Source organism: Conger conger, chromosome 10, assembly GCF_963514075.1.
Source record: "Conger conger chromosome 10, fConCon1.1, whole genome shotgun sequence".
NCBI classification, from domain to species: Eukaryota; Metazoa; Chordata; class Actinopteri; order Anguilliformes; family Congridae; genus Conger; species Conger conger.
Genome location: NC_083769.1, coordinates 24,567,230 through 24,580,268, shown reverse-complemented (window position 1 = coordinate 24,580,268; position 13,039 = coordinate 24,567,230). Strand labels below are relative to the sequence as shown.

Sequence of the window (13,039 nt, the reverse complement as noted above, 5' to 3'; positions counted from 1 at the left end):
TCAAGCGATTATCTAATCAGTCAGTTGCATACAATCATGCAGATATGGGCAATTAGTGTTCACATCAACGTGATCTAAGTGACTTTGACTGTGGAATGATTGTTGGTGGCAGACAGGGAGGTTTGAGTATCTCAGAAAAGTTTGCTTAGAATAGTGCAAAAAATAATAATAATCCAGTGAGAAGCAGTGCTGCAGACAGAAATGCCTTGTTAATGAGAGACATCAGAGGAGAATGGCCAGACTGGTCAAAGCTGACAGGAAGGTGACAGTAACGCAAATAACCACACATTACAACAGTGGTATGCAGAAGAGCATCTCTGAACACACAATGCATCATAAATGTAAGTGCATAGGCTACAGCAGTAGAAGTAAAAACAAAAAAGTCTAATAAATACCTAATAAAGTGCTCACTGAGCGTATATACTGAAATATATCTACTGTATCATGTTTTCTTTTTAAATCACAGGTTTACAGTCCATGTTCCCACGTTCCTCCACAAATTTGATAAGCAAATTTGAGGTTTCGTTACAATCACTCCTAAATCCTAAAATGCAAATCTGTAAGCCTATCCCATCGATTTCCCAATAGCCAATAAGGACAGTGATAGAGTGCCAAATTCTTTCCTTTATTCATTATATTTGGGAAGACTTTTTGGGAGTAGATTCCAATCATTTTCAATGGAAGAGCTTTTGATCTGGAAAGCAAGCACTGTGATGGATTCTTTCTCACAAGCCATTCCTATCTGTCCTCTATACTAATCCTCACAATGCTCAGCTGTGGCAGTCATCAAGGAGTTAAACAACACAATAGTGTCTTGGGAGATGACTGAGTAACAACACCTCCAGCATACTGTTTACACATGTAAATAAGGCCTCCTTATAAATGTGACCGGCAGTCAATGGAGCAGACATTCCTTCACACACACACGCAGGCACACACACACACATCCACACACCTTCTTGGCACACAGTCACCTGCACACACGCGAACACACACATTGGCGTGGTGGGAGCCTTTAACTGATAAGGCAGGTAATTAAAAACCTTCTTACATATTCGTAACGCATTCTCTCCCGGAAGCCTGTCGAACAGGCTCGACTTAAAAAACTGCCATAGCCTTTCACACATCACCTCACCTCATACCCAAACCGGATTCCCCAGACCACTAAAGGGGCCAGACCGGGACCCCACCCGGCAGGACCTTCAGCGCTGAACCTGACAAACCCGTGAGAGACGTTTTGGCACCAGATGACCAAGCTGCCCCCACTGCACCTGTGCCCCACGGCGTCGGAGTGCCCCTCACCACTGCCATCCTCCCAGCATCAGCTCCCAGCCCCGATGAGGTAGGAACAGGCTGATGAGTGCAGAGAAATGTGCGCTCTCATTAGGAGGGCTGCGTTTGAGGGCTACGCATGGGACCCACGGCTCTTTGAGGTGACGGGCCCAGCCCCAACGAGGTCCTGGATGAGGCCGAAAAGTGCCATATGTTAATTTAATGTATGATATTGTATCATATTATGTGTCAGAAATGCAATATGTAATGTACCCACATCGTGCTGATGGTAAAGCTTTTGGTAGAGATGCTTTAGCTGAGCTGCAGAGTGAGTTGGAAAGTTGCAGTAGGTGTAACAAAAATGCTCAAACAATGCTAAGTCATGTCCATTTTACTGTATGAGAATAATACAGCCACCTGGGAATCAGTACTGCTAAAGACATGGGTCCAAAATTATTAATTTTATACATTTACATTCAGGAGCAAGCTTGCTAGAAAATCATTCGCAGGATAGGCTGCCTTTCAGACTCTGCATGGCTGCCCTCCCAACTGGAGTGACATGGCAACAATTATCAATTCTTCTCCATCTTCTGAAATGTGCCTTAACATGCCAGGCCATTAATTTAGTCAATAAGTAAACAACCTTCAAGTTTATTCCCAGTAGGTATGGTAGCCCTTAGCTAAACTGGGCTTTAGAGACTTCCAGTACATTAAATAATCTGATTCTAAATAGGGCCTAATTGCTATTTTATGAATATATGTATGCAAAATATATCTAACCAAGTATATCACTGTATTTTATTTGCTGAATTACCTATTTACTACAAGCACTCATGGCTACTGCATAGGAATCATTCTGTGAAAGCATTCTGCAGCAGTTAGGGAACTTGTCAGTCGACTGATACTTGCTCATACTTGCACACTCCAGTAATTGTCATTGCAAAAATCGGATAAACGTATGTCAGTTGGAAATAATACACAAATAATAGTGAACAAATTAGCTTCAATCAGCATAGCTTGGCTACTAAAGAATAATAGGTGCATTTGTAATAGGTGCTCTCCCTCAGACCAAAGATTCAGGTTTTTTTATTTCCCCTTTTCCTTAATCAGCTTGTCTAAAAACCAATGCGACTTAGAGATCTTTATCAGGGGTGGTGGAGGGGCCATGACCCAAAGAGAGAGATAACAGTAGCTGATATGATATTTGACAAGAAACTGAGAAGTGTGGACTCCACCACGAGCTGCTCATGTATCACAACACGTATACACTTTGCTGGCACGCAAAAAATTGTGTCACAGTTGGCAGTGAAATGGTTTTGCTAGCAAAAAAGCAACATTTGGGAAAAGAGTGCAGCGCCCGTATAGGTGTGGCTGTGGCTTCTGTGACGCTAATCATTTGAATGACACACCTGGAGCTGACAGAGTGAGTGACAGGTGGCAAAGCCACAGGTATGAGTCACAGCACCTGTATTGGCACTGCATGTGGATTAATCGCCACCGCCTATCGAGATGTTTAAACATAGAACTCTGAACATCAGACTGTGCACTTTGTCCTAGAAAATCTGAAGCAGAAACACACATCAACGCATTGCATTCACTGAATCACTTCATTTGCTCTTTATTATTCCTGGATGACAAAGAATGCTTACATAAACACTCATCATAACTGACAAGCATTGTCAGCGTCAATACATTTTAGCTTTGCATATAAAAGATGCAGTGGCAGGTAGTTTACCTTGTCTCTGATCTCAATTCTTCTACACAGGCATTAACATGATGGAGGCCATCCCCTATTAATTAAAAAAATGCTCCCAGAAACAGCTGTTCTCTTATTTTAGATCTCTTCCTTCTTGGAAATATTTCAGGTCCACTGAGGCTTCCCCCTTGTACATGTACTTATTCAAAGTTAAATGACTTCCTTGTACTCGCTCACTCATTATGGGTGTGATTAATGCACTCAAAACCCTTGGCTCTCTAGAGTTCGGCTGGAGCACTTAAGGTTCAAGGTTATGTGTAAGTGCTGTGATGGGGTCCGTCAGCCTCATTATGTGGTCACATCCGGAAGCATCAAGAGGCCAGTGCAGGCTGAGTCAAACGCTTATAGCAAGACTCATAATCCACGTTAAAGGTCTTTCCTGACCAGCAACATCTCAAACATCTCACATTTCCTATGCTGTTATCTGCCTGTCTGCAAAAAAACCCCACTTAAAAAACTACTGCTTTCCCACATTTTTTAATATCCTCTCGCTCTTCCATCGATCAGTATTTCACATTTATTATGGATAGAAATCATTCTAAATAAAGGTTTCTAAAATGTGGGCAGTTTTATTTCACACAGTTGGTCACCGTTTCCCATGAGAAATAAACAGTTAGCCCGGGAGATGAAAAGGCAAGTTCGACTCAATGCATGGCAAACAAACACGCCCAACTGTACACACACTTTAACTCCAAAACCCAGAAAGAGGCCATTTCTAAAGAAGGCTTAAGGCTACCTCAGGCCACTTTCCCTTTTCTCTACAGACCCGAGCACACACAGAAAATGCATAGTATTAACCAGAAGATTATTTTATTGGTCCGACTACCAGGATTATTTATTCCATGCACTTCATCATGCATGACTTCTTATTGCCTTGAACAAATATCAGATCAGAAAACAAACATAAGATCTTTTCATCTGGCACTTCCCAATGAAGGGCCATACCCTGTTAATGCCAGAGGGGCTCATGTTCCAGTGTTGGTCTGTACATTTGGTTTTACTCCTTGCTGCCGTAGGGCAGAAAGGCTTGTTGCAATGATTAAAGGCTCTTTGCCAGGTCCTCACTGTAAAACTGGGCCTCAGTATAGAGGTTAACTTTCCTTTCTGATAGCACTCTGGTGTGCTCTGCAGTCCTCTCGAGGTGTGTATGTGTATAATAGCAGAGCACAGGTGAACCCATAAATCACAACATTGTTGCCTTGTCCAAGCTGTGAAACTGTTCTTTGCATGTTGCTGTTCCCAGAGGGGTTGTCTCTCTTTATCTAGTCTTGTCTTTCGAGGAAATCGACCAAGCTCTAATTCCCCTCAAATGAAAATCGGTCTTCACTAAACTCATTTAGAGATCAGTGGAGGGCTTAATCCTTTGCCTGGAGAGCCTGTTTGCGTCTTCTCTTTTTTCTACCCAATAGAAGAAGCGAAATGACTAAATTTGCTGGACTGATGGGCTTAACGCAAGCTGTTGCAGGACAGAGTGAACACACAGCATGTCAGCTTGGCCACCAATGGTTCTTAATCTTATTCCAGTTAAACCAGTTGGACACAACACACCGACTGGGGTGGGAGGGGGCGGGTGGGATACTTTTTTTGGGCAAGGGGGATGAAAGGAATGAGGAATTTGGAAAAGAACGAAAGGAAAAAATAAAGTGAAGACAAGGGAGGGCAGCTTCTTTAAGAGAGTAACTTCATTTCCTTCAGGGTTAGATTGAGGGCATCTTCAAAGGCTTTTGTGGGGGCTCTTGCCTTGCTCTTTTCAGTGCAATATTGAAAGCTTGTGACCCCAAAGTCGAATCCTATTTGGTGAAATACATCTCCCCGTGTTTCATTTGTTGAAACTGGGTGTGTGCCTCAGGTGTGTGCCTGTAGGCAATGGAATCACATTAGAATCATAGGAGAATCAGATATAGGGCCAAAGTTAGCCTCAAGTAATTCTGGTGAGAGGGCAGGTTCTTTTTTCCATTACATATAGATTACTCCTGATACCTTGTGATGATTCACCAGCACAGCCAAGAAACAACCTCATTAGTCAACCATTGTACTATCAACATAGCATCAAAGATATTAACACTTATTGAAGGCAGAAACTGAACTACGAGAGTTTATCAAGTAGTAACTGAAATACACTAATTGAAGGATATACAATAGTAAGCTTTAGTTTATGAATCTGGACCTCTATTTAGGTGACAAATTACGGTAATCTACATTTTATAATTACAGTATCTGATGCTATGCTGTATGGATTAAAACACAAATTAAGGCATCAAGTAAAATTAATAAATCAACAGGCGTGTCCTTGAAATCACCTTTAGGCCTAATAAATTGTCTTTTTTTGCCTTTAGAACAAAAATATTCTGTAAGACTAGACTCACTTAACATTTATCTTTAATTTTATATAGGATATACACTCAGTAACCACTTTATTAGGTAGGCCTGTACACCAGCTAGTAACTACAAATATTTAATCAGTGAATCATGTGGCTGCAACAAAAAGCATAAAAGCTGGTCAAGAGGTTCAGCTGTTTCTCAGACAAAATATCAGAATGGGGAAGAAATGTAACTTTGACCATGGAATAATTGTTGGTGCCAGACAGGGTGGTTTGAGTATCTCAGAAACTGCTGATCACCTGGAATTTTCACGCACAACAGTCACTAGAGTTTGCGAAAATGGTGCAAAAAACAAAAAACATCCAGTTCTGCAGGCAGTTGTTAAAGAGAGAGGCCAGAGGAGAAGGACCAGACTGGTCAAAGCTGACAGGAAGGTGACAGTAACGCAAATAACCACACAATACAACAGTGGTATGTCAAAGAACATTGCTGAACACACAAACCTCTAACTGGATAGGCTACAGTAGCACAAGTAAAAAAAGTCAAATAAATACCAAATAAAGTGCCCACTGAGTGTATCTACAAGTTGTAAATGAACAAGAAAATTAAAATAGAATGATAAAAACAGAAGTACTATTGCCTCCAATAATCTTTGCTGTGTCAAATCTAATGGAAAATCCAGCACTCACGGTGTAGGACAGGTATTGGTGACCTGGCTGTCCCACTGCCCACAAAGTGTGTCCTTTCCTCAGACTATCCCCTCATTGTCTGCTCTGTGTTTTGTTTGATTAAAAAGCCCTGACTCCAGCTGACAGTGGAGACAGGAGACAGCAGGACCGGTGCAATGAAAGAGTGCACCATGACAGTATTGGTCCAGCACCCAATCTCAGGCACTCGCCCCCATGTTGGTGTCCTTTCGCGAGAACTGACCCACAAGTAAGCGACTCAGTAAAATCCATTTAGCCCCATGCTTACCGAAATCACCCAGTGACTTCCAAATTCTGTTTTGGGGCTTGCCGTCATCACACTTGCCTTTGTCCTTTGAAGAAGTTTGACTTCAGGCGCAATAAAAAAGGTTCAGAAAACATTATAGCCAGAACTTAACTCAAGGCCCAAGTCAGGACAACTCTCTCACGGATGGTTTCGTAACATTGAGCTTATTTCATTCTATTTAATTACGGATGGCAAACTGGACATGTTATAACAGGTGCTGGATAATTGGATATTGCCTGAAAGAGGTAACGTAAGTTTGTTTTAATTCAGTTGTTGAGTTTGTGTGCCATTCATTCAGTTCTATTTTCTTAACATATTCTATTTTCTTAATTATGGAGTTTCCAACTCCTGAAAATAAAATTAACAAAACTTAAGAAATCTGAAAGTGCTAAACCTGGGCATTATATATTTCAAAGCAAACCGTTTTTTAGACACTGAAGTCTAATTGTAAACGACCAAGTGGGCTCCAAATGGATTTGAGTAATTCTACTTACATTGTTAATGAGACATAGTGTTTGTTTAAATATTACTACTGTTTAAAAATATAGGCTTGGTTGCAATGTATTATACGGCATAACACTTGATAGGGGAAAGGAAAACAATGTTCATGCCAAACCTATATTTCAAAAGGTTAATTAAGCATTTAATTCATTTCATTTTGTGATGTGCAGGTCAATATTGATTTTATAAGGTTCACCATGTACGGTCCTAGGCAGTGACTAAGAGTTCAAAAACAAATGTTCATTGTTAAAAACACAAGTATTATTAACAATACATTGAATGTTTATGAAACATTTCACCTGTGCAGTGCTGTCCAGCACAGTTCAACAATTCCAAACCTGTGGGAATTTAAACATTAACAAATCAAACTATTTTGGAAGGAGTCTATGGTTGAGGTGCACACAATAGAACAAAGGCTCTAGATAATCATTTTAAGATTACCTAGATTAATAAATGCCAAAAATGATCACATTTTCCAAAGTCACAATAAATGTCCTTATCTTCCGAGTTTTCCTTTCTGCTTGTGGATACCGGTGAGGTAACTGAGTAAACAGAGCCCCATGAACACAGGTGCTATCTGACGTGTCCTGTGTCCCTGCAGTGCTGTGGTGACCATGGGCAGTCCCGACAGGGGCGAGGTGGCCAGCTCTCTACACTCGCCCCGGGTTGGCTTTGCTGAGACCCCCCTCACATCCCTGGAGCGGGACGCCTGGGAGCTGGAGGACACCAAGCCGCCCCGGGATCTGGCCGGGGCCACAGAGCGGGGCCTGCCCGGGCTCTACCTGTCCTGCTTCGACATGCTGGTCACCGAGGACGCCACCTGGCTGCTCAAGGTTTCAGAGACGGCGCCCCCTTCCTCCAGCCCCCGGCCCGAGCAGTGCCCCGTCATCGACAGTCAGGGGCTGGGGCTCTCCCTGGGCCTAGACGGCCAGATGGAGGAACGCTCCTTAGAGCAGGTCCAGAGCATGGTGGTGGGAGAGGTGCTGAAGGACATCGAGACGGCCTGCAAGCTGCTCAACATCACGCCAGGTATGCAGGCACATGCGTCCAGAGGGCCCTGGGGTCTGCTGGCTTTTGTGCTTCTCGCCACTTAATTTGTTGATTAAAACATACAGTATAATTACACAACTAACTCCATCTGGCCTGATGCCCCAAAGTTATCTGATCTGATTATCAAGGTTCTCTGAGGTCCCTGCTGTTTGTCCTGTCGGCTTTCCCGTCAGTCGACAATCCTCAAAAACCTGACAAACACAGGCCATGTGTTTGGCTATATTTCAGCAAAAATACACAACATACAATAGCATACAATACAATAGCTCCTGTGCAAACAGAACAGAAATTCTCATAGATGCTGGAGAAGCCTTCATAAAAGTGCTGAAATTATCACTATGATATCTATGAAGCAAACATGCAGTAGCTGTGCTAAAATGAACAGCAGGCATTTTTGCTACACTCATTCAATTCCCTTTCACCCATCCCTGCCCCACTCTGAAGACCCCATGGACTGGAACGTGGGGAACGTCCAGAAGTGGATGCTGTGGACAGAGCACCTGTACAGATTGCCTCAAGTGGGGAAGGCTTTTCAGGACCTCAACGGCAAGGACCTGTGTGCCATGAGTGAAGAGGAGTTCAGACAGAGGAACATACAGTGTGGGGATGTGGTCTACGCTCACCTGGACATCTGGAAGTCTGGTATGTTCACTCACTGACCAGAGAATTCAACTGTAGCCAGTCATTTTAATGAGACTCTGAGGCCAAAACCAGGATTCTCTGGAGTTATACTGCTGAAATATGGGGTAGTGTTTGTGCTCTATATTATTTTCTGAACATGCTGAACCATAGTTCTTGCTTATGCTCCCTATTGATTGTACATAGATATTCACTCATCCCTGATGAAATGTGCTTGGATTGTATTAGTGCAAAGATTAAGGCCTCAATTAAGGCCTTAACTAATACTTAATAATAAATACATATTCTTCATAGCTTCATAACTTGGCAAGTTGACTAATCATCTAAATTAATTTATTAATTTAACAGTTTGTGACAAAAAGTAGTCAAATAGTGCAAGTCAAACATTACAACAACACTGATTAAATCCCATCCTAGGAGTTTTACTTTTGTGGTTGTTATTGTCATGGACTTGAACAATAAAAGTCATTTAAAAAGTCATGAGAAATTAAAAGGAATTACTTCAAGTTTAGAAGTCCCAAAAAACATCTTGAAAATGCTCTGCATGCCAATTGGGAATATTCATTTTAATGTTGCTAAGAAACTATCAGTGAAAAACATTGTAAGATAAAAACATACACAGCCTGTTCTCTGTAATAGAACAGAGAAGTTAGTCCCATGGACTGGAACGTGGAGAACGTCCAGAAGTGGAATGTACTATAAATGAAGAATCTCAGGGAAACAACTCATTTTACAAACAAAATGGTGATGTATAATTTCCTAGCTCATATTTGCCTCCGTTTCTCAGCGGCGTGGATGAAGGAGCGGTGCTCTCCAGGAGACAGCAAGTTCTCAGGTAACAACTTCACCTTTTCTTACTTCAAAAGTCCCATATGGAGAGAACAAGAGCAGCAAGCTGTGGGGGAATATAGATCTGTGCTTTGACACCGCTGAAAACTCTTGCAGATCCCATTTTTCAACTAAAAATGTTATCAAGCCAGATATCATGTAATCATATAATGTATTGCTATTTCTTTAGATTTGTCCATAAGTTTACTCATTTGTTTAAGTGTCGCAAGGTTAATAATAATAATAATAATAATAATAATAATAATAATAATAATAATAATAATAATAATAATAATCATAATCATAGTAATAATAATAAAGGTATAAAGACCAAATCACTCAGATGAAATAAAAGCAGATTAAACTATTGAAAATATTAATATTTTATGGCTGCTCAGCTGCTTTGTTGTAGAGATGTGTAAATCACACAGACACAGACTCAGCTCTCTGACCGGACCTGTCCTTCCTCCTGCTTCTCCAGGTGGGGAGGAGCTGTGGTCGGAGGCAGACTCCTTCTGCTCCGGGCAGCCCATCCATCTGTGGCAGTTCCTCCGGGAGCTCCTGCTCAAGCCACACAGCTACGGCCGCTGCATCCGCTGGCTCAACAAGGAGAAAGGTGAGTCCCTGGAGGAGCGGGGAGGGGAGCGCCGGTTACCCAGTGAGGGAGTCACTTTTAGTGCAGTCCATGGGATGGGTGATCCTCACAGTGCTGACTTTCACCAGAAGTCCTGTGGAGTGTAAACTGGCCATTGCAAGTCTGAAGGTCTCATCGTTTTCCAGAATTATCATTACTTTTGTTAATACTACTACTACTACTACTACTACTACTACTACTACTAATAATAATAATAATAATAATAAACTAGGTTAATGAAATTTTGGGCCTCCTCCCCCATTCAGGCATCTTCAAAATAGAAGACTCAGCCCACGTAGCGAGGCTCTGGGGCATCAGGAAAAACCGTCCGGCCATGAACTACGACAAGCTGAGCCGGTCCATCCGCCAATACTACAAGAAGGGAATCATCCGGAAGCCTGACGTGTCTCAAAGACTGGTCTACCAGTTTGTCCATCCAGTATGAAGAGGCCAGTGAGGGAGTGTTGGAGCTAGAGCCTGCAAAGACTGTAGCAGGGAGGGAATTGGACTGGAATTGAACAAGCGTATTCACCAAATCTCTCCATCTTCTCTCTGAACACTCAAAAAAGGGGGGAAAAAACTAGCAATCTACAGCACTCCTTCAGTTGAGGACCCCCCACCCTGGAGTAGGCCATACACTCCCTTTCTTAGCACCATGTTATTGTCAGGGGATGAAGTACAGTATGTTCCCTCCACACCAATGAAGACAAAAATGCATGAACTGCATTCATCTGAATCATATGTAAACTGCCTTGTTTCCCAATTCGCATTATCTGCCTGTTCCTGTGTTTTAGGGATTTTACATTATTTGTTTGGTGATTAGCATGTAGGGTTCTTGTCTTTTGGTTTTCAATATTCAATGTTACAGAGCTCTATTTTTATAAAGAGGCCTTTATTGTGGTTTTTTTTGTTTGTTTGTTCATTTGTTTTTTCTTCGCAAGACTCAATGTGGCAACTGCACCCAAATTAGCCAAAGTTTAAACATTTCAATTCCTAGACCACAGAACTGCAATAAGTTCCAGTTCCAGCCATGTGCTCCTAAGGCTTAAACAGGTTTAACCAGCTTTATTGGAGTTGGTTGCAATTGCCCCATTGTGTACTATAATTTATATTATCTGCTTTTCTGTGATAATAGGTTTGGTGTTTAGTCTTGGAGGCGTTTTCCTCTTCCATATGCCTTTTAACATCCCATTCCCTGATAAAGAATTACCTGTAGCACTCCAGCCCTTCCTATATCTCTACTCAGCACTGAGAAAAATATGTATAGTACTTTAAAATCACAGATACTGCGAAGACTACTGCCCTCTGCGGACCAAAAGGCAGAAGATGACTCCAAAAGGCACACAATATTAATGTTACAAAATAGTAGTACTTTCATAAAAAGGTTAGGACTATTTACTTAAAAAACCGATAGTGTTTATACGATAAATTGACGCTTTATTAAAGCGGTATTAAGCCACGCCAAAACCGCTTGGTTGTTCTGCTCCCGATAGGTGACAACAAAGTTGATCCATAACTCAATGTTTGCTTTAATTTATGATGTATGCTTTTCTACCTTTAATGGCTTGCACCACGCATCGATACGAAACACGTCAAATCAGGTTTACACAATGGAGGTTATACAAGGCCAGCTAATGGAGTTTTTTTCACGTTAAATAAGAACAAACGGCAGGCGCCCATTCATTCATCATCCATTTGATGTGTTCGTCTACTTGTTTCTTCCATTTAGCAAGTGCACATTTCCCATTCATAGACTCGCAGCTTTGCCTGTACTCCTAATGGAATGTTTATTTTACTAACGAAAATATATTAGACAGTAGGTTACTATTTCCCTTCACCCGTTTCTGTGTATAACTACGAACTTGAACATGACATGCTGTAATGAAGGATCTCGCATGGACTGAAAAATGTCTGGAGGTTGGAAATAAGAAAAAAGATACTGCTCTGCACTTCGCATTTTAGTTTTTTGTGAAGTCCATACCTCCTCCACAAACTATAGTACAACTTGCAACGTGTGTGAGTTTTATTTTTTAAGCAAGCAACTTTTCAGCGTCCAGTCACTTTCATATTAAAACCCAGCACGCCGCTCTATCGGTTTACTAACGTATTCCTGTACAGAATAAACAGTTTGCATTCATTACTTGTTTGTTGTTGCCAATTTATTTGGGTGGACCCGCTGTTGCGTTATTAATAAATGTAATAAAGCGTTGTGTTATTTTTATACATTGCTAGTATTCAGTGAACCTTCACCGAGAGCTCAAATTATCAAAGAGGGTGGCTCCATACATCCTCTATCGCTTGCTAATCACTGCGCCCCGCACAAAGTCAGAACAATCGCGAAATATGTGTTGGTGCCTTAGGTTGGTGTGACACTTCTAAATTAACAAGGCGAGCCAGCACCTTGAAATTCTCGGTTAATATTCAAATTTTTACAAGACTACGTTACACTGACAACCTTACGTTCCACGGGACCTAATCATTGTACAGTGTTTGAAAATAACTTCTCAAGAAGACGTTTTTCAAGCAGGAGCGTGCACTCTGAATCTATCCAACGACGACCTCTTGTGGTGAGACATTAAATGCAGCTGTCGATTCCTGATGGGACCATGAAAAGTCATTTTTAGCAAATAAAAACGAATAAAAATCAGCAATCTTCCCCCCAATGCGAAAATCTCCCACATTTTATTCTTCCAAATGGTGTTGGGTCGTAATTGGAAAATGAGGCTTGATGAGTCCTATAATGGGTGTTGCTCTCATAAGGAGTGAGATACACTCAGTGAACACTTTATTAGGTAGACCTGTACACCAGCTTGTTAATGCAAATGATTAATCAGCCAATCATGTGGCAGCAACTAAATGCAAAAAGCATGCAGACGTGGTCAAGCGGTTCAGTTGTTTTTCAGACCAAACGTACGAATGGGGAAGAAATGTGAAAAGTCACTTTGACCGTGGAATGAATGTTGTTGCCAGACAGGGTGGTTTGAGTATCTCGTATTAAATAATTTATTCATAATTAATTGAATTTAATAATTAGTTTAATAATT

At 41.4% G+C, this 13,039-nt stretch overlaps 1 protein-coding gene across 2 annotated transcripts; it reads left to right on the top strand.

Moving 5' to 3' along the window:
• Window positions 1-927: 927 nt before the first annotated feature.
• On the top strand, window positions 928-12,074 carry LOC133139183 (SAM pointed domain-containing Ets transcription factor). Of its 2 annotated transcripts, XM_061258564.1 has the most exons (7): window positions 928-1,342; window positions 6,147-6,286; window positions 7,446-7,873; window positions 8,339-8,536; window positions 9,321-9,368; window positions 9,843-9,977; window positions 10,262-12,074. In XM_061258564.1, the coding sequence occupies exons 2-7, from the start codon at window positions 6,195-6,197 to the stop codon at window positions 10,438-10,440; spliced, it is 1,080 nt and encodes a 359-aa protein (XP_061114548.1). In that variant the 5' UTR covers window positions 928-1,342; window positions 6,147-6,194; the 3' UTR covers window positions 10,441-12,074. The 2 variants fall into 2 exon arrangements, with proteins under 2 accessions (XP_061114548.1, XP_061114547.1); XM_061258563.1 differs by lacking the exon at window positions 6,147-6,286.
• The last annotated feature ends 965 nt before the right edge of the window (window positions 12,075-13,039 follow it).